At 38.2% G+C, this 22,683-nt stretch overlaps 1 protein-coding gene across 1 annotated transcript; it reads right to left on the bottom strand.

Moving 5' to 3' along the window:
* Window positions 1-7,751: 7,751 nt before the first annotated feature.
* Window positions 7,752-11,675, bottom strand: LOC133522635 (uncharacterized). Its single transcript, XM_061858013.1, has one exon. The coding sequence runs from the start codon at window positions 11,508-11,510 to the stop codon at window positions 7,893-7,895; it is 3,618 nt and encodes a 1,205-aa protein (XP_061713997.1). The 5' UTR covers window positions 11,511-11,675; the 3' UTR covers window positions 7,752-7,892.
* Window positions 11,676-22,683: the final 11,008 nt, after the last annotated feature.

The following is a 22,683-nucleotide window of genomic DNA, read 5'->3' as shown; positions in this document are numbered from 1 at the left end:
TGCGTCAATGACTTTGACAGCATGAGTCCGGTTAATGCACAGCCAAATAATGTACATCCCAATAATTGGCGACCACTTTTTTGGACGCCAATTATCGGGCTGTACATTATTGCCCTGTACAAACAGTGGCTTCGTATTATTGGCCCGGACCGAGCTTGTACAGCCTGATAACGCTCAACCCAATAATACACGACCCTATAATGCGAATCCATTTAGTGGACGCCGAATATTGGTCGCACATTATTGGCCCGTACCGAGAATGCTCGACCCGGGATTGCTCATCCCAAGAATGTACAGCCCAATAATTGGCGTCCACTTTTCGCTACAAACCACAGATTATAAATATTTGACACATAGAGTGATATTCTAGGGATGGGGCGACGATTTTTAAGTTTACGATTCAATAATGTTGCCATGCGCAAAAAATAAGCAGATAATGGTAAAATCAGCCCAGACGGGAACAAGTTTTCGTCAATCTAATTAAATTTTCCGATCAATGAGACGTAGTTTTATTAAAGTGACAGATAAGTGCCTGCAATCTGCAAACTTACGATTTTCGCGTTTAGGTATAGCCCTGGTGGTGTGGAAGTGACCAATATTATTGATGAAGCGCCAATTACATCCACACTTCGATATCTTCACGAAATGTCCCCATTTCGGGCCTGATAAGCGTTTTCTTTTCACGGAATATCAGCACATCGTTAACAATATTTGAAAAGTAAAAAGTACTTTGTCTCTAGTTGTATGTTCAATATTTGTTATTTTGCAAATGAACCATATTTTTACATTTCAAATATTATATTTAAATTAAGTTTCTTTTCTCTACTACCTAAAGGTTATCTGGAAGAGATCGCTCTGTAGCGATAAGCCGCCTGTTGTTTACCTCTATCTATGTATTATATGTGTTTCCATTTACATTTTTTCAGAGGTTGTGCAATAAAGAGGATTTGTATATTGTAAACGATGTGCTTATATTTGATGAAAAGGAAAATTATTATTTCTCGGGCCCGAAATCGGGTCTGATATCAGGCCTGATAAGGTGTGGACGTAATTGGCACTTGATATGAAGATGCGGAAAGCATCAATTACATCCACACTTCCCGATTTCGGACCCGAAATCAGTCCCGATTTCATGTCTGATAATCGTTTTCGTTAAAAAAATACTTGTCTCTAATTGCCAAAATTGTGAAATGTTTCATATTTTTTGCAATGAACCATTTTTTACATTTAAAATAATGTAAACGATGTGCTAATATTTATTTGGTGAAACGGCAAAATACTCTTTCTCGGGCCCGAAATCGGGTCTGATATCAGGGGGCTTAGCGCGAAAATAGAAATTCGCAAAATGGGGGTCTTTCTTTTTTACTCCAACTAAGACGTAACTAGAGTGACAGAGAAAAATGCCTGCAATTGACTTACTTCGATGTACGCGGTTATAGCCCAGGTCTGATAAAGTGTGGATGTAATTGGCACTTATATACAATCAAAAGTGATCAAGTGAAGATACTTTTGAATAATGAATGCTTAGAGATGGTAGATAAAGCACTGTTTCTTGGTTTAATTTAATTTATTTATTTCAAAAGACAACAATGGTCCATAATGGTTAGTAACATTTAAGGTTTAAAACTAAGTGTTAGTACATTGGACATAAATCTACAATGGAGTCCTCATATAAGAACGCTAGCAAAGAAACTAAGTTCGGCCGCTTACACCATTAGGAAAATCAGGCAATTGACCAATGTTGAGACAGCTCGCCTTGTCTATTATATATATTTTCATAGTGTAATGTCATATGGTATTCTGGTTTGGGGCAGAGCAGCTGACATACAAACTATATTTGTCTTACAATAGAGAGCCATTCGTAACTTAAGAGCACGTGAATCATTAAGAGAACTTTTCAAAGAAATTAATATTTTAACTGTAGCTTCCCAATACATCTATGATTGTATTATTTATGTTGTTAAGAACCTAGACTCCTTCACTAAGAATTTAGATGTTCATAACTATAACACTAGAAATAAAAATAAGCTTTCTATCATAAAGTTTCGTGTCCGCTAAGTACAAAAGTCATTCGTTGGGCAATGCATTCATTTTTATAACAAGTTACCTGACGATGCTTTAAGATTACCTTTGCCAGCTCTTAAGAATTAGGTACTTAAAGAAGTCATTGATGTTGAAGGCTTATTACAGAGTCGAGGACTACTTGACAGACAAACATGCATGGTCCAAACCAGAAACTGTAAAAACAAGTAGCAATTAAAATCATTGTACTGTGTGTATATGTAAAATCATTGTATAGGTGACACAGCTCAGGTAAGAAAGCACATCAAATACTTTTTGTAGGTATAGCAATCTGTCAGACTTATATAATGTATATTCTCATTATTGGAGCCAAAATATGCTCCGCCCATACCTGTGCATGCGGCAAGGACGTGGACCGGCTAGGCCGACATGGCCTCTCATGCACCAAAAGCGCCGGCCGATTATATCGCCACGGCACTATTAATGATCTGATTCGGCGGTCGCTTGCTACCGTCTCTGTGCCTGCTACTTTAGAACCCACAGGCATGGCGAGAGACGATGGCAAGCGACCGGATGGAGCCACATTGGTGCCGTGGAGACTGGGTAGGCCTTTGGTGTGGGACGCCACATGCGTAGACACCTTTGCGCTGTCCCACATCCAGGCTACCCGCGCACAAGCCGTCGCTGCTGCCGACCAGGCCCAACTACTCAAGCGCCGCAAATACTCATCTTTACTGCAAGATTATGAGTTTGCGGCGCTTGCAGTGGAGACAATGGGACCTTGGTCGGCGGACATGAAAACATTCATGGGGGCCCTGTCGGCACGGCTGATCGACGCCACTGGAGACCATAGGGCTGGCGCTCTCCCAGCGTATATCCCTGGCAATACAGAGAGGTAACGCGGAGGTAGCGTTATGGGATCTTTGCCGCAGGCGGAGGCTTTAGAAGGGGTATTCTTTTTATAACTAATTTGTTCATTAGTATATCTTTTACTTTTAGTTTTATTTAATATTAGTTTAATTTTTAAGTAGTTTTATTTTATGGCTAGTTTAGTTTTAATTTTATACCCTGTGATTAAGGCATTTAATACCTAATATAAGTTTTTATCTGATTATTACTAGTGGCATTAATAGATATAAAACACTAAAAAAATATGATCTATCGAGCAGTCATTAAAGTGATTTTATTCTCATTTCTTTATTAATTTCATTTTCTTTTTCTTTTATAAGAATTCGATATGTTTTCTGAAAGAGCTACGTATTTGTATGATTTTATATGACATACATATATTATATTCTTTTATCAATTTTCTATAAAGAAAAGTAGCTACTGTATCATGCAATTACGCATGATTTCTATAGTAATCTAAATTGTATTTTATTTTTCTTATTTAATGCATGTCAATTATAAGATGTAATGTTTTGAAAAGATGTGTCCCGCCGAGTTTCTTGCCGGTCCATATTGGGATACCCTCCTCCAATTGAGGGGGGATTTAAATCTTCTCGGGTCAGAGATGTAGGGCTAGAGCCGGTGTAGCTTTATTTGACGTTCATAAGTGCATTGTAATATGCCTACTTGAATAATAAACTATCTTTATCTTTATCTGAAAAACTTGGAGGTGTCGCCGATCTAAAAGTACTTTCATTTTTTTTTGTATCGCAGTGTGTTCTATAATAAAATTGATGTCGTATAATTGCCTTTACTATATGCATAATATATGTGACGCACGTCAAAATCGGCTCGCTAGAAAAAAAAAATTGAATAAAGATCTTTTTTTTTTTACCAAAATCTATAACATTTGGGGGGCTGATATTTTGCATACTTGCTACTAATATAAAGCCATATCATCAAAAAAAAATTTACAAGCCAAAACTCGCTGGGGGCAGATTCACTTAGCTTATCCAGGCATGGCCTTTCATCTAAATCGGTCCAGCGGTTATTGTTTCGCCATACAAACTTCCCCCTACTTTTCACACTCTCAAAAGATGATTTTGGTTATAAAAACTATCCTATAGCGCCAATTTATAGGGCCTGTACCCCTAGTGTAAATTTATTCGATGGCGTAACGTGACGTACGCGTTTACGTTAAGTCTCATTTTGTATGGGATTTTGAGAATCCAAAACGTTCCGCTTGGCGCGCTGTTTCTAAATCCCATACGAAATGCTCCAGTCATGGAATGTAAGGCACTATTAACTTTCAAACTAACAAATATCAATGAAAAATGTAACTTAAGCAGCTCTTTGGCTCTTGTTTATGGAAAAATGTTGGCAGCGATTAAAAACTGATGGTAAATACTTGTTTTACAGAATTTGTCTATACCATCCCATTACTGATGCTTGTTCCATTATAGGGGTGTTTACTATATCGGGCGTTTACTCAGTTGGTACTGGTTAATAAAACTCATCTCTCACAAAGGAATTTGAGATTAATTTGGAAAAGTTAACAAAAATAAGAAGTTAATCCACTATGCTTTCTTCGACATCCGCTTTATTTGTCACTTGATCACTTCCCTTCGATGTCATTATATGCGTATTCTACTGTAGGTATAAACAAACTAGTATTTTACCTCAAAACTAGTTTTTACTTAATAAAAATTAGAAATTAGAATAATCACTGCACTTACCTATACCTACTTAGCATATGAATGTAAGTTCGAAGAAATCTTTAGATCTACAGAGACAATAAATTCTAGTCTAGTATTGTAGTAGATTTAGTCTACCTTAAAGACGCCTTGTAATGGTACAGTCAGCGTCAAATACTTCGTAGCAGTCAAAGTAGCCAAATAGTTCGGTACACCATATTTTTAGTATGGTGTACCGAACTATTTGGCCACTTTGACTGCTACGAAGTATTTGTTTGACGCTGACTGTACTATCAAAAACCGCCCAAGTGAGAGTCGGACTCGCGCACGAAGGGCTCCGTACCATTACCTACGCAAAAAACGGCAAATAAAATCACGCGTTAGTTGTTTGGGAACCCCACTTTAATTATTTTTTTTTTTCTGTTTTTAGTATTGGTTGTTATAGCGGCAACAGAAATACATAATCTGAGGATATTTCAACTATCACGGTTCATGAGATACAGCTAGGGTCACAGACGGACAGACAGACGGACTGTGGAGTCTTAGTAATAGGGTCCAGTGGTTACCGTTTGGGTACGGAACCCTAAAAACTAGTCCTTTAGGGTTATAATCGCCCAAATCTACAAAATCCGCAATTTTCGCGATTTTTAGGGTTCCGTTTTTGTACCTTAAAAGGAAAAAACGTAACCCCCCATCCGATTCATAACTCTAACATCCGATTACTCCGGAACAACTGGACTTTGGTACACGTACAGTCGTACACGTATGTAGCTTGGTGACCCAAAGACCGACATGCACCTTCAAGAAAAGAGCGTACTCCCATCTTAAATGCCGGCAACGCACTTGCAACCCCTCTGGTGTTGCAGGTGTCCATGGGCGGCGGTAATCGCTTACCATCAGGTAATCCGTCTGCTCGTTTGGCTCCTGTATCATAAAAAAAAATATCACACGGGCGGTGACCCCGAGTCGTCTTATAAGCTCAGGGGGCCTACCGCGAAAACCGAAATTCGCAAATTGCGGGGATCTTTCTCTTTTACTCTCACTATGACGTAATTAGAGTGACAGAGAAAATGCCCGCAATTGACGAACTTCGATTGTCGCGGTTAAAGCCCAGTCTATAGGGGTAGGTCTGAATTGGGGGCAAGTTTAAATAAATTAGTAATACAAAAAATTTAAATTTGCAATAGTTATTTGTACAATAAGAGAGCAAAGTTTGATATTTCTTCGAGTGCTTGTTTGAGTCCCGTGCAAGCGAAAGATTCTATAATATAATCTAATTTAGAATATTGAGCGTAGTAAGGGACTCAAAAGCGCACGAGATGTAAATAACTTTGATCTCGTGTAGTACACAAAAATTTTCACGTCAGTCAGCCATCAAAAAATACTACCTGAAAAAATGTAATCCGGACGGATCATTATTTAACTCATGTTTTCTGAAGGTATTCTAACAATTAACTTTAATTACCACAATAAAACAAAACGAAAGAAATTTCAATAAAATAATACGAAATAATGAATTAACGAACATCAATTGACAGTACAATTGACAACTTTTTTTGTAAAAAAAAACTTTGTAAGATACGGTCCGAATTGCGGATACTACTATTTGTCAACTATAGTAGAGATCGTTAATAGTATATTACGATACAAGTGCGAAAAATAGGAAATTCAAAACGAGTGGCGATAAATTAAAACACGACCGAAGGGAGTGTTTTAAATCGACACGAGTTGCGAATTACCTATTCGCACATGTATCGTACAACGTTTTACAGTACATATGGTCCTTTAAATGCTCGACACAGTAACGTAAATATGCTTATTTTTGCACTAGTGCTATAAAGTAGCACCATATGTACTGTAAAAGTAGTTAAGTAGGATTATTTACTGCATAACAATTGCGTAAATTTGTATAAGTTCATTGTTTTGATTGTATAATAAAATACGTAAAATATGGCGTTTTTATTAAATTTTAAACTTTTATTTCTTTAATTAGTTATTATATATACGAATGGAGACTCGTAGGGTGTTTTGGAACGATGCGGTCTGACTTATTTTGGGGGTCTATTATAAACCGTCGTAAAAGAAGTGTTTAAAAGTAAAATGCCAATAAAGCTGAAAAGGAAAGTTATGAACACATGTATAATTCCATGTTTAATATATGCAAGTCAAACGTGGAAATTCACCAAAAAAATCCAGAATCTAATAACTACATGTCAAAGAGGTATGGAACGTAGCATGTTAAACTTGAAAAAAAATCAAAAGATACGACACACAAGGATAAGAACAGCGATTAAAACAATATAGATGCTCTCAACCAAGCTCAAAAGTTGAAATGGCGATGGGCCGGACATGTGGCACGACTAAAGACCGCAGATGGACTAAAATCGTCACATTATGGAAAGGCCTTAAGGCAAGCGACGCAGTGGAAGACCACACTCACGCTGGGACGAGGACATCATAAAAATAGCTGGACCAAACTGGCATCAGACCGATAAAAATGGCAAATTTGGAAGAGGCCTTCACCTGAGAGGGGTTCCTGTTACATATCTACAAATTATTTAGAAAATAACTAACAATTCCAAAACTAGTATGTAAGCAAAAAAAACAAAAAATGATTTACTAACCATCATAAAATAAGAAACAAATAATTGTACTAATTTAGCGGGAAATAAAAGGCTTTATATTTTATTTTATTATTTATATTATAAACCGTCAATATACCGTTGAATTACGTATGCACTTTTTTTTGTCTCTTTCTTTTTGCTAATGACGTGAAAGGGACAATAGAATCCGAATATTTCGAACTTGTATTAGGCAATCTTGAAATGACATTCGAATCTAAAGGTCACTTGAATGTTATTTTGTCTCACTAAGTGAGCAAAATGCGATTTTGCTCACTTTTTTTTAAGCAGCAAATTACCCTTGTTCGAGCTGCTGACGTGAAAACTTTAGTGTATTACATATGAAATGAAAGAGCTCATTGTGAAAAAAAATTTTTTTTATAATTTTGGAATATACAGTTTAGTATTAGAAGTTATTCAAGAAAATAGGCATAAAAATTACCATTAACCCCCCCCCCCCACCGTTACTTTGATATTAATTCTCGAGTAATTGTGGAGAATTCTAATGCCCTAATTTACAAAGCTATTGATACATAATAGACAAACCATACGGAAACTTGGCTTTATTCAGCTAAAAATACAGCGTATATAGTAATGACAGAAACAGACATCAATGTAATAATCACTCCATGGAAACGACCATAGAGATACACATCATTCACCCCTCCTAAGATGTCTGGTAGTCCTCCAGGTAGGTCGGCGGCCGCCGCTCACGCGTCGAACGCCGAACTTCGACTTGAGGTGTGCCTGGTGGTCTCGGCTCTTGTACTGCTGACGGCTCTCTATTATTGACAGACGCAGGCGGTTCTTCTGCCACAACTTCAGATGGCTCGTCCTCAGCCTCAGGCACATCGTCAGTGTCATCAGAGGATATGGAAAAATATTCATCATCTGAGGGGATTGGTGCCAGATGTCTATTTGATATGGTACCCTCTCTTCCATCAGCGTACCTAACGTAGGAGTAATTTGGGTTACTTTGCAGGAGGTGACCTTCTTCCACAGCTGGATCATATTTTGAATTTCGCACGCTCCTTTTTATTAGAATAGGTCCTGGGGTGGTAAGCCAAGCTGGCAATGATACCCCGTTAGGACTCCTTCGAGGGTGACTGAACATTCTCTCATGAGGGGTAGCATTAGTAGCTGTGCACAACAATGACCGTATAGAGTGTAAGCTTAGAGGGAGGACCCTTTCCCATTCGGCTATTTCTAGGCCTTTTGTTTTCAAACTCAACTGAATGGTTCTCCATAAGGTGAAATTTAGGTGCTCAACCTGACCGTTGCCTTGGGGGTTATACGGAGTGGTGCGGCTGCAAGCTATTCCAAGAGAGACGAGGTATTGGGTAAGTTCTCTAGACATAAAGGACATTCCTCTGTCCGAGTGTATATACATAGGTGTTCCAAATATATAAAATACTTCATTTAGACATTTGATAACAGTGTTTGACGTCATATCTTTGCACGCAAAAGCAAAAGGGAAACGGCTATACTCGTCTATGATAGTGAGTATATATTTATTTTGCGACTTCGATGGAAGTGGCCCCTTAAAATCAATATTCAGTCGCTCCAGAGGAGCCGTTGCTTTTATGAGCTGTCCACTTGTTGATGCATATCGGGGTTTTATTTCAGCGCAAACTCTGCAGTTGGCAGTCATTTGACGAATGTCATTTAGAGAATAAGGTAAGTTTTTCGATCGCACCCAATGATTCATACGGACAATCCCGGGATGACAGAGGTTGTCATGTAAAGTTTTTAAGTTGTCAATATTCATATGCGCACATACTCTGGTTAACGCATCAGCGACTGTATTTTCTTTGCCAGGACGATATACTATGTCATACTTAAAACAAGACAATTCTAACCTCCATCGTTCAATTTTCTCGTTTTTAATCTTGCTTGAATGGATTTGGTTAAACATGAACGCTACCGACTGTTGATCTGTTATTAAGAGAAAGTGCCTTCCAATGAGATAATGGCGCCATCTACGCAATGCTTCAACTATGGCGGCAGCTTCTTTTTCAATAGAAGACTGTTTCTTTTCCGAGTCGTTCAAGGATCGCGAAAAATACGCTACAGGTTGGCCATTTTGAGAAAGAGACGCGGCTAGTGCATTTTCAGAAGCATCAGTTTCTACAGTAAATATAGCGTCTTCGCTAACAGCAGACAAAGAAGCCTTTGCTATGTCTGTCTTTATTTCTTTAAAAGAACTCATTGCAATTTCAGAAAGTGGAAATGTATTTGTTGAAAGTAATGGCTTAATCTTTTCTGAAAAATTGTATATCCATCTGGAATAATGGGCGAAAAGTCCTAAGACTCTTTTTAACGCTGCCGCGCTTTCTGGCGCTGGTAAATCAAGCAGTGGTTTTAGTCGGTTTTCATCGGGTTGAATCGTATTATTCTTTATAGTGTAACCAAGTAGGTTAATTGTTTCCTTACCAAATACACATTTGTTTTCGTTTAGTGTCAGATTGTATTTGGATGCAGCATCCTTAAATTTTGACAGATTGGCATCATGCTCTTCTTTCGTTTTTCCACATACAGTGACATCATCTAAATATGCAAACGTACCAGTTAAATGATCTTTCTCTATGATGTAGTTCAGAGTACGCTGGAAAGCCGCTACACCGTTTGTGACCCCGAACGGTACCCTGGTAAATTGATACAATTTTCCATTGGCTTCAAACGCAGTGTATATTCGTTCTTTTTGGAGAATGGGTACTTGATGATACGCACTTTTTAAGTCAATTTGACTGAAGTAATTGTATTGGGCTGCTTTTGCGACAATTGTTTCTATTTTTGGCAATGGGAATGCATCTAATTCGGTATATTTATTAATCGTTTGAGAATAATCGATTACCATTCTCTTTTTATGTAGACCTCCACCCGCAATAAGAACTTGAGCTCGCCAGGGAGACACGCTGGGTTCGATGATACCGTCTTCGAGTAGCTTAGAAATTTCAGTTTGTATGAATTGCTCGTCCTCGTCACTATGGCGCCGGGACCGGACCGCTATTGGCTTCGTGTGGGGAGAAAGATTAGTAAACAAGGATGCCGGCGGAACTGACGCTTCCATGACATTACAGATTCGTAGCGGTTCCTGCGGTCCTCCAAACTTCACTTCTACAGAAGAGTGATTTTTCAGAATATCGTGACCGATAATTGCATCTGCGCATAGGTTATTGGCGACCATAAGAGATTGTTCTTTGTATTGATGCTTCTCAATGTGAATATTGACGCAACAAGTGCCTTGAACGTGGAAAACGTGACTAAGTTCTGCCATAGTAATAGTAAAATGACAAGGCTTTACTTTTAAATTGAGTATCTCAGCCAGACTTCTATTAATAAAACTTAAAGAACTTCCAGTGTCTATCAAAGCTTCAGCTTTAAATCCGTTAATTGTCATTGGTGTGGTAGCTTTTCTTAGACTACTTGGAGAAGCGGCGGAGATGGCGGACAGAGTGCCATCGCGTTGAACATCATCCGTCCATACAGCATTCGCTCGGTGTGGTTGTTTGGATCTGCACACGTTTGCAAAATGCCCCTTTTTAGAACAAAGTTGGCAGGTTTCGTTGGCCGCAGGGCATTTTATGCGCTGGTGCACACTTCCACCACAAAAGAAGCAGCGACGTCTTGTTGAGTTTTGATGAGGGGTGGACGTAGAAGCCGCTAAATTCTCCGTGTTTTCAGACTCGGGTAAGGCATTGAGGTTTAATGGTATATCAGGAGCATTGCTGAATGCTTGTGAGTTTTTCCCAGCATCTTCAAGAGAAATCGCTAAGTTGACCGCTTCGTCTAAGCTAAGGTTTAATTTTTCTAATAGTCTCTCCCTTATTTTGTGTGAACTAATGCCAGCGATGAACGCTCCACGCATGGACTCGTTTTGGTGTACGTCAGCAGTGACTTGCGTAAAATTACAATCTTGGGCAAGAAGTTCCAGTGCTTGAACATACTCCTTGACGGTTTCGTCCGATCGTTGCTTGCGCGTAGCTAAGAGGTGTCTGGCAAGGATTTCGTTTTTGGGTTTAACATATATTTTCTTTAAGGTACTGATGGCTTCATCGTACGTGTTGCTTGCACGTATATAAGAAAATATTGTAGGGGAGAGATGGTTTACCAGAAGCTTCAGTTTGATGGAGTCTTCTGTGTCAGGGGCGCATTCTTCAGACAGAAAATTATTGAAAGTAAAATACCAATGAGCCCATTTTAAATCAGACGAGGCGGCACTTGGTTGTTCGTCAAATCGCTCGGGTCGGAGATAACGCGATATAGTTTTGTTTTCGTTCGACATATTTTTGATTTTAGCGTAGATACAATTTTAGCTGAATAAATTGATACATAATAGACAAACCATACGGAAACTTGGCTTTATTCAGCTAAAAATACAGCGTATATAGTAATGACAGAAACAGACATCAATGTAATAATCACTCCATGGAAACGACCATAGAGATACACATCAGCTATCGCACGATATTTTTCCTTCAAATGTGCGACAGGTAAATGGACAAATAATAGTACATTAACCAAGTGCAGTCGTGTTTGGCGCCATAAAACTTTGAAGACGAGCATTTATAAAATGGTTGAGAAAAAACAGGTATGGGGATGATTTGTCGATAAAAATCATCGTACTATCCGTGGTTAACGGCTCCACTATACCTGTACAAACATATTGTATAAATATCACAAGTAAAAATATAAAAATAAAGAGTGCTTAACCAAATCACACTGCCTACATTGGAAAGCCAAAAGCTTCATAAGATTAACTTTGAGTGGTACACACAGCCCGGGACTGTTTAAGCGACAGGGGCAACTCGTTCCACAACTAGTGCGCACCGTGAATGAATTTGCACACGTTCGCGGCTTATTTGAAGGAAGAGCAAGAGTGAGATTCGCACTTGAACGTAAGCGGTGATCACTTCCTTCAGCCAGTTAGTTAAACCCATCAAAAACATAAATGTGAAATGACAGCCAAAAGCGAAAGCCAAGTTCAACATTAAAGGCCTCCCCACGATTTCCATAGATTTTTGACAAGTTTTGAGTCGTATCACCTACATTTGCACTACAGCTAGAAAAATTATAAGACAAACGGCTATCGGTTATGCCCTGGGGAGCTACTGCAAATTTCGCAAATTGCGGATGTCTTTCTGTTTTACTCCAATGAAGGCGTAATTAGAGTGACAGAGAAAGATGCCCGCAATTTGCGAACTTCGATTTTCGCGGTTATAGCCCGGATGCCCGCCCCTTTAAGTCAAATCTCATATTCTCAGCTATATTCTAGAAAAAGGGGCAAACTATGATGGCACCATCTATGCAAACCTTTGACAGTTGCCAACCCCATTGTGTCGCTTCTTCCAACTTCCAACTCGGGTAAATTCATTCGACCCTCTCAGCAAATACCTATTATCTACCCTATTATTTACCTTTGTTAATACCAAAATCGCATAGCTGACAGATAGATTTACCAGAGTTTGAAGTTAAGCGACTCAATTGTTACTGGAAGAAGTGGAAGACCTGATATGTAATTACAGTAGGGTTCAAAAGTGCATGGACATGTTATGAATGACATCATTCATAACTTGTAAAAATTTGAACCTGATGATACGTGTAAGCAATTATAATTAAATTGTAATGTTTAGATAGTTACATATGCTTTTTTATGTGTGTACCTAAATATTTAAAGTTTTAGATAGTTTTAGTATTTTTTTCCCTGATATTTTACACTGTAGCTATAATATGGTGTTAAATTAATTTGTAGGTACGATTTCCGCTTAATTGTAAAACATGATGCTGTGTTGTTTTAGATCTCGTGCTATTTTTAAGCAGACTTCAATTTCATAGAAGGAGGAGGTTCTGTATCCCTGATTCATAATTAAATTCCATCAAATCTACCACTGTGTTGCCAGTAAAATGAAACGTTTCCATAAATAGTAAACATATTATTGGCGAACGAATGCACGTAAGTAAATAATTTAATACTATTTGAAATACAATATTTAAATACTTAGTTTAAATAATCAGACTTATGAAAAAAGTATTAATTAGCGTTATTAATACTGAATTAAAACTATTTTGAGGTAGAAATGTTCGTTATGAAATGGTGATACTTCAGGTGTAAACAACATTTGGTATTCCGTTTTAATACAAAAACATTATCGTCCTTAAGATGTGTGTATTATTAGTATTATACCTCAAAACGTAAATTCGAAAACGACAACTACATGATAGTGTAATACGCCCTTATGGTACCATGATAGATTTATGGCGGCCATGACACTCACTTGTCAATTGGCAAGTCAAGTTGTCACTTCATTCGGCATCTGACGTCTGTTACTCATAGTATTTTTCAAAACAGAAAGGGTAATCAGAAAAGAACAGACGTCATCTCAATACAATTTAGCGAGATTGGCATTTTAAAGATTATAAATTGTAGGAAATGACACCTCTCACCGTACCCAGCATGTTTTAAAAATACCCTAGTCCCCAACTGAGCAAGGCTTGTACTATATACATTATAATAGGGTTGTTCCAAATTTTTTGAAACGCTTGTATTACGTTCTATATTAACTAAAAGTTGCCTTAAAATTCAACTCTTATACTAAAAACGGCTTTAAATATGTTAAATTAACCAAATATATTTTGACAGATGCTTTGGCGCCCAAAACGCTCTTTGAAAATTGTGTGACGTCACAGTTTACGATTTGACACATAACTACATACACACGTAGAAGATACGAACTGTCAACTCACATTTGTCATTTGTTGTTTATCGCCTAACTATCAACAGTGTCAATCCGAGAGTTGTGATGTCATCAGAATCTTCAATGACGTTTCGAGTTTGGTCACATGACGTGTGCCAAAAGATATTTTAAATTCAATACATATTTACAAAAATATGGTCATTACAGGTCCCCTAAAAGTAGTTTAAACATGTTCTTATAATCCAAAAGAATTTATTGGGATACAATTCTGCCCTAAGATTTGTAGATGGAAACAACCCTATTGCTTAAAGACGATACATTTGAATGTAATTTTGTACGTATAGTGAATAAATATTTACTTACACATAACAAACATCTAAAAGTCGAAGTATAGGCGACACATTAAACAAAAACCCTTCACTTATGGATTTGGCAGCGTTCAATTAAAGGTATAGAAAATGGAGTGACCGAAACCGGTAAAACGTCCCACTTTGTCGCTTGCCATAAGGTCGACATTTGCTTGTATCTTTATACGAATAACCTGTCAAGGCGTCCTTATGGCAAGCGACAAAGTGGGACGTTTTGCCGGTTTCGATTAAATATTTTGACTTAATTTCTGTATTCCATACAAATACAGTTTTATTATGTTCGTCACCTTCAGTAAGATAATATTTTTTTTATTATTCCAAAAAGGTTGGTGATATCTGGTCCGTCATACTGACGTTGACAGATGTCATTGTGACAGTGACATTCCTTAGTAGATTTGATGGAATTTAATTATGAATTAGTGATTTTTTTTATGTGCGTTCACCGATTACTCACACCCGTAGTCCGATTAGAGTACCTAATTCTTTTTTGTTTGAAAGGAGTCACATGCAAGGTGGTTCCATTTTACTTTGGTCCCGATCTGATGATGGAATCCATGAGGATTTAAGGGAACTCCTCAATTTTTAACGGCACATGTATGGTATGGTGATTTAGGTGTTTTCGAGCATTTTCTCTCGAAAATCACCAATTTGTAAGAGTGGACCTGATGAGTGATGATGATGATTGTTTTCATGATAATGATTTTTTAAATATATCTACATTACTCCAGCACCGGTGGTAAAAGTAACTCTTTTTCTGTTTGTAAGAAGTTACCTCCAAGTTGTTTCCGTAATATTTTTAGCTCTGATGGAAACCATGAGAAATTGAGGAAACTCCTCAATTTTTAAAGGCACGTGTATGGTGATTTCAGTGTTTTCTAAAGTACTTCAAGCATTTCCTCCCAAAAACCACCCATTTGTGCAACTGTAGCCTAACCACGAGTTTGACCTTACATATTCGCTAACGTCTTCGTAACCAAAGAGACTGAGAGGTGAGGGGTAGGTGTGAGAGATGAAGGTAGAGGGTAGTGTTTTGGGGGTCTGAGATTCGGGGTTGAGGGGTTGGGGTTTGACGAGTCAGGGTTTGCGAGGTTAGGGGGTTGAGGAGGCGGTGAGTTGATCGGTAGGGGACTGAGGGGTTGGGAGTTGATGGATCGGGGGTTAGGTTAGGAATAACTAGAAATGTTTCTTTCTTTGTTTGTTTGTTTCTTTGTTTTTGTTATATCAAGTAATATAATGTGTCTTGTTTGTGTTTACGAATAAAAATTATTTTGTTCTAAATGGAAAATAAAAAAAATATAAATATCCTTTAAGCAGTTTTCGAAATATTAGTAAAGTTTTTTTTACTTTATTAAGTACACTTAACCGATATCGTACAATATCATGGGAAACATGTATGCACATTATGGCTTAATGAAAACTTTTTACAATAAAAGAAAACCGACTTCAAAAAGGATATAATCAAATATTCCGTACTGACCGCCACCGACCGACACCACTTGTAATCAAACATATCAGTTGGTATATTGCATGTTGTATATTATTTGCAGTTGGTTGCATTAGGATGCAAGATAATATTTTATTTTATCCTTTTTGAAGTCGGTTTTCTTGTTTTGTAAAAAGTTTTCATTAAGCCATAATGTGCATGCATGTTTCCCACAGCGTTTCCCATGATAGGTATTGTACGATATCCGTTTAGTGTACCTAATAAAGTAAAAAAAAAAAACTTAACACACACATTTTACCACTTTGGAAGTGTCTCTCGCGCAAACTGTTCAGTTTAGAAAAAATGATATTAGAAACCTATAAATATCATTTTTGAAGACCTATCCATAAATACCCCACACGTATGGGTTCGATGAAAAAAAAAATTGAGTTTCGGTTCTAAATATGGGGAACCCCCAAAAAAAAATTTATTTTTTTATTTTTGTGTGAAAATCTTAATGCGGTTCACAAAATACATCTAATTACCAAGTTTCAACAGTATACTTTTTATAGTTTCGGAAGAAAGTCGCTGAGACACGGACGGACAGACAGACAGACATGACGAATCCATAAGGGTTCCGTTTTTTGCTTATTTTATGTCTTTCCCATCGCGGGATAATAGGGATCCAGACAATTGGGAGGCGTGCGTGGAGCTGAAGCCAACACGTAGAGTCCCTTTTGACACTTATGAAATGTAAGGGTTACACCGAGCGGGTGTTGCCCTTGCCCATGTCATCTTAAAATGCACGCAGAGGCAACACCAGCCAGTAAGGAGGAGGAGTAAGGACTATTGAGAGTTCATGAGATCTAAAATGAACTAGACTAATCGGCTAAATTCTGGGCTATGGGATATCCCATTCCCATTTTATATATGTGACAGTCAGACAGAAAAGGATTAAATATAAATGGGACATTTCACAGTAATCTCCGCTTTGCTGATGACATAATACTATTTTCTGAAACAGCATCGCAATTACAAAGAATGATTAATGACCTTAATGAGGCAAGCAGTAAGATCGGCTTAGAATTAAATATTACCAAGACCAAAGTACTAACGAACCACCATAAAATACCAATAAGTGTTAACAACAACACACTAGAATACGTTCAAAGCTATGTTTACTTAGGCCAACAGGTGTCATTCTCTGCGACAAGAATCGAAGAGGAGGTCAAAAGAAGGGTTAACATAACATGGAATAAATTTTGGAGCAATAAAGAAACCCTAAAATCAAAGCTCCCTATGAAGCTCAAGAAAAAAGTTATCGATTCTTGTTTACTACCTTGTCTGACGTACGGCTGCCAAAGGTGGATCTATAATAAAAAAATTAAAAATAAAATACAAGTAAGTCAGAGAGCAATGGAACGGAGTGTACTAAATATAAGATTAAAACACTGAAATAAGAAAAACCACTAAAATAATAGATGCTTTGGAACACTCTCAAAAACTAAAATGGAAATGGGCCGGTCATATAGCACGCATGGACAAAGAAAAATGGACAAAGCGAATAACTACTTGGCAAGGACCAGCAAATAAAAAGAAAAGAGGTAAACCGAGGGAAAAATGGATCGACGATATTATAAGAAAAGCCGGCAAAGACTGGATCACACAAGCACAGGATAGACAGGCGTGGAGCAAAATGGAGGAGGCCTTTACCCGTTGAGGGGTCCATATTGAAAAAAAAAAAAACAGTAAATAATTTTAATAATTCAATTTAGTAATTTCGAATTTTTGATCATATCTGCTTCGACATAATTATTATAGTGATAGAAAAAAAATAATTTATATAATACATATATGTAGTTAATGAAACTTGATTTCTGCATGGAACTGTTTTTTTTTTTAAATTAATTAATCATAATTAGACTATATTTTATTTAAATAATCAATGTTGAAATCTTAATAATTAATGCATGTTGAATATGTACTTAGATTAGTTATTCATTATGGAAATAAAAGGCTTATTATTATTATTATTATTTGTATCTCCGTTACAAACTCTCGGGTTTTTAAGCCCGGTCATTTATAAGGCGTGCGTGGGGATATAGATCCAACACGTAGAGTCCGTTTGGAGAGCTTTGATGTCATGTTGAACGCCTGCTGGAACCCATTCATGTGTACATAAATAGATACCCATAAACCGGTTTCACCAGGCATTGGAGGCTATTGCAGAAAAATAGAAAGAGTCCTGGTCTATGGTTTGAATTTGGGTGGAAAATAAGACTGGGCTATTGCTAAGAGTTCCGGACACCTGCCATAACATTGTGATATACAGTGTTATCAAGGCAGGCGGTGACTCGCCACTCGCTAGATGGGCACCTGATGCGCCATCGTAAAGACGGCCAGGCGCAACACCGGCGTGAGCGGCAGTTACTCGCGGCGTTATGCCCTTTAACACTTCCACCCCTGGAGCGTATAGCTCTAACGTCTCCCCTCTGGACGGCCAATTAAGGCAAGCCAGAGCAGAGAGTCCTACGGGTCCCCTTGGGGTTCCACTCCGACCGACGAAGACACGCCGGAGACGGAGACCCTGACCGACTCTCTGGAGCACTCGGGTCCGTGGGGTCGTTACTCCCCAACAGCTCGCCACAAGCTGCCCTGCGGGCTTATTATTATTATTATTATTATATGTGACAGTCCATATCAAAAGGGACCTTAAGGCGGTCGGCGCTTACGCCATTATTAGCGGCGCGCCAATACTAATGCAGAGGGCCTACCGCGAACCACGTTTCGACGTGTTTCCTCTTTGTCGCTCTCGTAAATTCGTACGTAAGTGTGACAGGGAGGCAACACGTCGAACGTGGTTCGCGGTAGGCCCTCAGTACTATGCAGCAACGCGACGTAAGCGCCGACCGCGTTAAGGTGCCTTTTGATGTGGACCGTCACATATTTGAACAATTTTGATTTTGGGTGACAGCGTGACACCCACAATCTCCGCACCGGGTGCCACTCATGCTAGCTACGCCACTGGGTTCGACTGTGTGTTTTTATGTACCTACAGAAAATTATTATATTCATTGCCGCCGTGTAAGGCAATCCAACGTACGTACGTACTCGAACATTAAGTATATATATCACTACCAGGGATGTACATGTAAATACAAAATACAAGATACTAGATAGTCAAGTATCTAAGATATCAGATATGGAAGGTGAAGTAAAGAATGGAATCTCCATGTATCAAAAAGTGTCATAAAAAAAACCTTAAATAGGTGGCGCTACAATACCTAGAATACTTGAAAAAAAAACAAAGTATAGACAGCGCGCTTCACTGCGTCAATAACGCCTAGGTTCTTAGCTACTCTGGAGAGATTTGGAACAATTATTTATAGCTGACAGCTGGACACTTTTGCAACAGCTCTATATTCTGTTTTTTTATTCGTAGACTAAAATGACATTTCATGTGGTACTGACTTTCATGTCATGTCTTACATATGAAACGTCATTTTAGTCTACGGAATAAAAAAACAGACCTTACCATAAGAGATTTCCCTCCTTTTAATTCCACACTCCATATACAAGACATTGACGTATTAAAAGAAGAGGACGCCCAATGCCCAATGCCAATGAAATGTGTCAAAATATATAGAGCTGTTTGACATTATGCAATGCGCTCTGGTAGATGCTAATAACGCTTCTTTATAATTTTAGTCAAGAAAAGTATTTCATACAAAAGTAAACTTAATGAAATACAGTTTAAGTGTCAAATTTTCAAACGGACATTTTAAAACATTGAATACTTTATGGTTAAATGACGTTTTCGTAAGTTGATATATCATTGTATAAACATCAAAATGAATAGCGAGTGAATGGGAATCGGGTTGTATGGAGCCGCCGCAACTGCAAAATACATTTGTCTAAGTTATGATGACTGGATATATTTTCATGTTTCTAAATTAACTTCGGTGCTTTTAGTGTCCTTGTTGCTACCGAACTTTTATTAAGTACTGAGTTATTACATGGTCTTTTTAAATACCTGTTATTTAAAATTTCTTCATATTATTAAACGGCAAAATAACATGCTCAAAGATCTTTTGAAGGGCCGGCAGCCGCAGGTGTTCAGAAAAACCATAAAACATCAAAGTGTTTGCCAAAACACGGTGTCTTTATTTGTTTACTTTAGGAGTTCCTTTGGCCACCTTCGGGCTCCACCATCAGACCAGCTTCATAGCACCATAATATTGCACAGTCACCAAGTCCACCAGATACTACCAAATACCAGGCCAAATCGAACGTCAGGAAGTGGTAGTAAATCGACTCGCAAGATTGACCTAACGACAACTTCAAACTTCATTCTAATTCTAAATAACATGTTATTCCACTAAAACCTTATTTAGAATAACTCCATTCATGGAATATTCCGTTCCGTCTTTTATTCTTCATTTAAAATAAAAATTGCATGATTTATTCCATTTCATGTAATTTTAAAATAATAAGGAATGGATTTATTCTTATTCCATTGTGTTGGAATAAGAATAAAATTTCTGTTTTATTCTTATTCTTATTCGAATTGATTTTTGCCCAACACTGCTCGCAACATGGTTTTTGCATCCGACTTAATGATTAAAGCTCGCCGTGACTTGAGGGACGATTGCCAAGAATTATGGGTTTCTTCTGGACGCCATGTTGGAAAACACTATGGAATCATATAACCAATTATACCTCATAAACCGTGGTTCTTCCGTTTTCATTCTGCTAGTAAATAGGCTACGTCTACACTCTGCCGTCTCCGATTGGGTCACGTCTGCACTCCTGTATTCCTCGCAAAAATTAGCTCTTTATGCAAGTGCTGTTTTGACGAAGGAACTTCGGATCACAATTTCTTTTCTTGCAACAGACTTAACCGCTCGTTATACGATGTATTACCGAATAATATCCAGCGGCCTATCAATTTTCAAACGCTTCTAGTTCTCATGGATCCTCCCATCACTGGAATTCTTCTTAAACAAGGTGAGGGGGTGAGTAAGGTTGCCAGAGCTTAACGAGGGAAGCATACGGGCCGCCTGATGGTAAGCAGTCTCTGTAGCCTATGTACGCCTGCAACTCCAGAGGAGTTACATGCGCGTTGCCGACCCTAACAACCCTCCCTCCCCTCTTTGAGCTCTGGCATGGCAACCTTACTCACCGGCAGGAACACAACACGATGAGTAGAGTCTAGTGTTATTTGGCTGCGGTTTTCTGTAAGGTGGAGGTACTTCCCCAGTTGGGCTCTGCTCTAGATCTGGAATGACATCCGCTGTGCTGTGCCTTACCACACTAAGCGAGATGATATTCACAATACCCATACCTCTCTTGTGGATGTAGTTTAAGGACGTACCCGGGTCCATTGTCTTTTTGATCTATATTTATTTTTGGAGCTTTCTTTTTTCGCAGTGTATATAATGTAAACGTACAGTTAGTAACAGGTTAGACATCGACTTTATTACAACAATTCTGTGATTGTTGTTATGTTTTTTAAGTGAATGAATGTTTTCAATACATTAGATGCTATTATAGAATTGTTATGGTTTATTCCCCTTCGCATGTTAATGTCTTTAAAAAGTTTCAGTTGTTTTGCAAATAGTAAATACATCTTCAGACGCATAAAAAAGCCCACCCATGTACAACAACAAAAAAACGTGTCAGCAACGCGTATGTGACACCCTGGTGTTTCAGGACCTCATTGGCTACGGTGAACGCTTGCCACCAGGTGAGCCGTATGCCTGTTTGCCACCAACATGGTATTAAAAAAAAATCTAATGTAGACTCCATAGATTTTTGTTCCGTGACAACCGTTAATTTGTATCAACAAAATGAATTATTAAATTTTTATTTCTGTTAAATTATCAATAGAACTCACTGAAAGAAATATATGCCATCCTTTTTTAGGGTTCCGTACCCAAAGGGTCAAACGGGACCCTATTACTGAGACTCCGCTGTCCGTCCGTCCGTCTGTCACCAGGCTGTATCTCATGAACCGTGATAGTTAGCGAGCTGAAATTCTACAGATTAAGTATGTATTTCTGTTGCCGCTATAACAACAAATATTAAAAAACAGAATAAAATAAATATTTATTTCCAATCTCGAGGTTCTCATCCAATCACCGAAGTTAAGCAACGTCGGGCGTGGTCAGTACTTGGATGGGTGACCGTGTTTATAGATAATGGTACGGAACCCTTCCTGTGCGAGTCCGACTCGCACGTGGCCAGTCTTGTTGTTTTGCTAATAAGCGGATTTTTAGGGTTCCGTAGTCAACTGGGAACCCTTATAGTTTCGCCATGTCCGTCTGTCTGTCTGTCTGTCTGTCTGTCTGTCCGAGGCTTTGCTCCATGGTCGTTAGTGCTAGAAAACTGAAATTCGGCATTGATATATAAATTAATAAAGCCTACAAAGTAGTACAATAAAATCTAAAAATTTAATTTTTTTGAGGGTACCTCCCCTACACGTAAAGTGGGGGTGAATTTTTTTTCTGCTTCAACCCTGGTGGGGTATCGTTGGAAAGGGCTTTCAAAACTAATAGGGGTGTTCAACAACATTTTTTGATAAAGTGAATATATGCGGAGATAATCGCTCCGAAACAAAAAAAAAATGTGTCCCCCCACCCCCTAACTTTTGAACCATATGTCCAAAAAATATGAAAAAAAACGTGGAAGTAGAGCTTAAGAAAGACTTTAAATGAAAACTATAGCGGATATGATAAGTTTAGCTGTTTTTGAGTTATCGCAAAAAGTTTCCCCTTCATAGTAAAAAGACTTTAATTAGGTAGGTACTGATTATGCAAATTTGCCTATTTGTTTAACTCGCGTTTCATCCCTTGGTTAACAATTTACTATACTTTAAGCTCCAGTTTAGCTTATTGTGACGGAAGAGTAACTACGGAACCCTACACTGAGCATGGCCCGACATGCTCTTGGCCGGTTTTTTTTTACAGAACA

Source organism: Cydia pomonella, chromosome 11 (genome assembly GCF_033807575.1).
Source record: "Cydia pomonella isolate Wapato2018A chromosome 11, ilCydPomo1, whole genome shotgun sequence".
Classification (NCBI taxonomy): domain Eukaryota; kingdom Metazoa; phylum Arthropoda; class Insecta; order Lepidoptera; family Tortricidae; genus Cydia; species Cydia pomonella.
This window is presented reverse-complemented; position numbering and strand designations above follow the sequence as displayed.

Excerpts from the sequence above, each read along its gene's own strand:
- LOC133522635 (XM_061858013.1), bottom strand. The coding sequence starts at position 11,510 with ATGTCGAACGAAAACAAAACTATATCGCGTTATCTCCGACCCGAGCGA.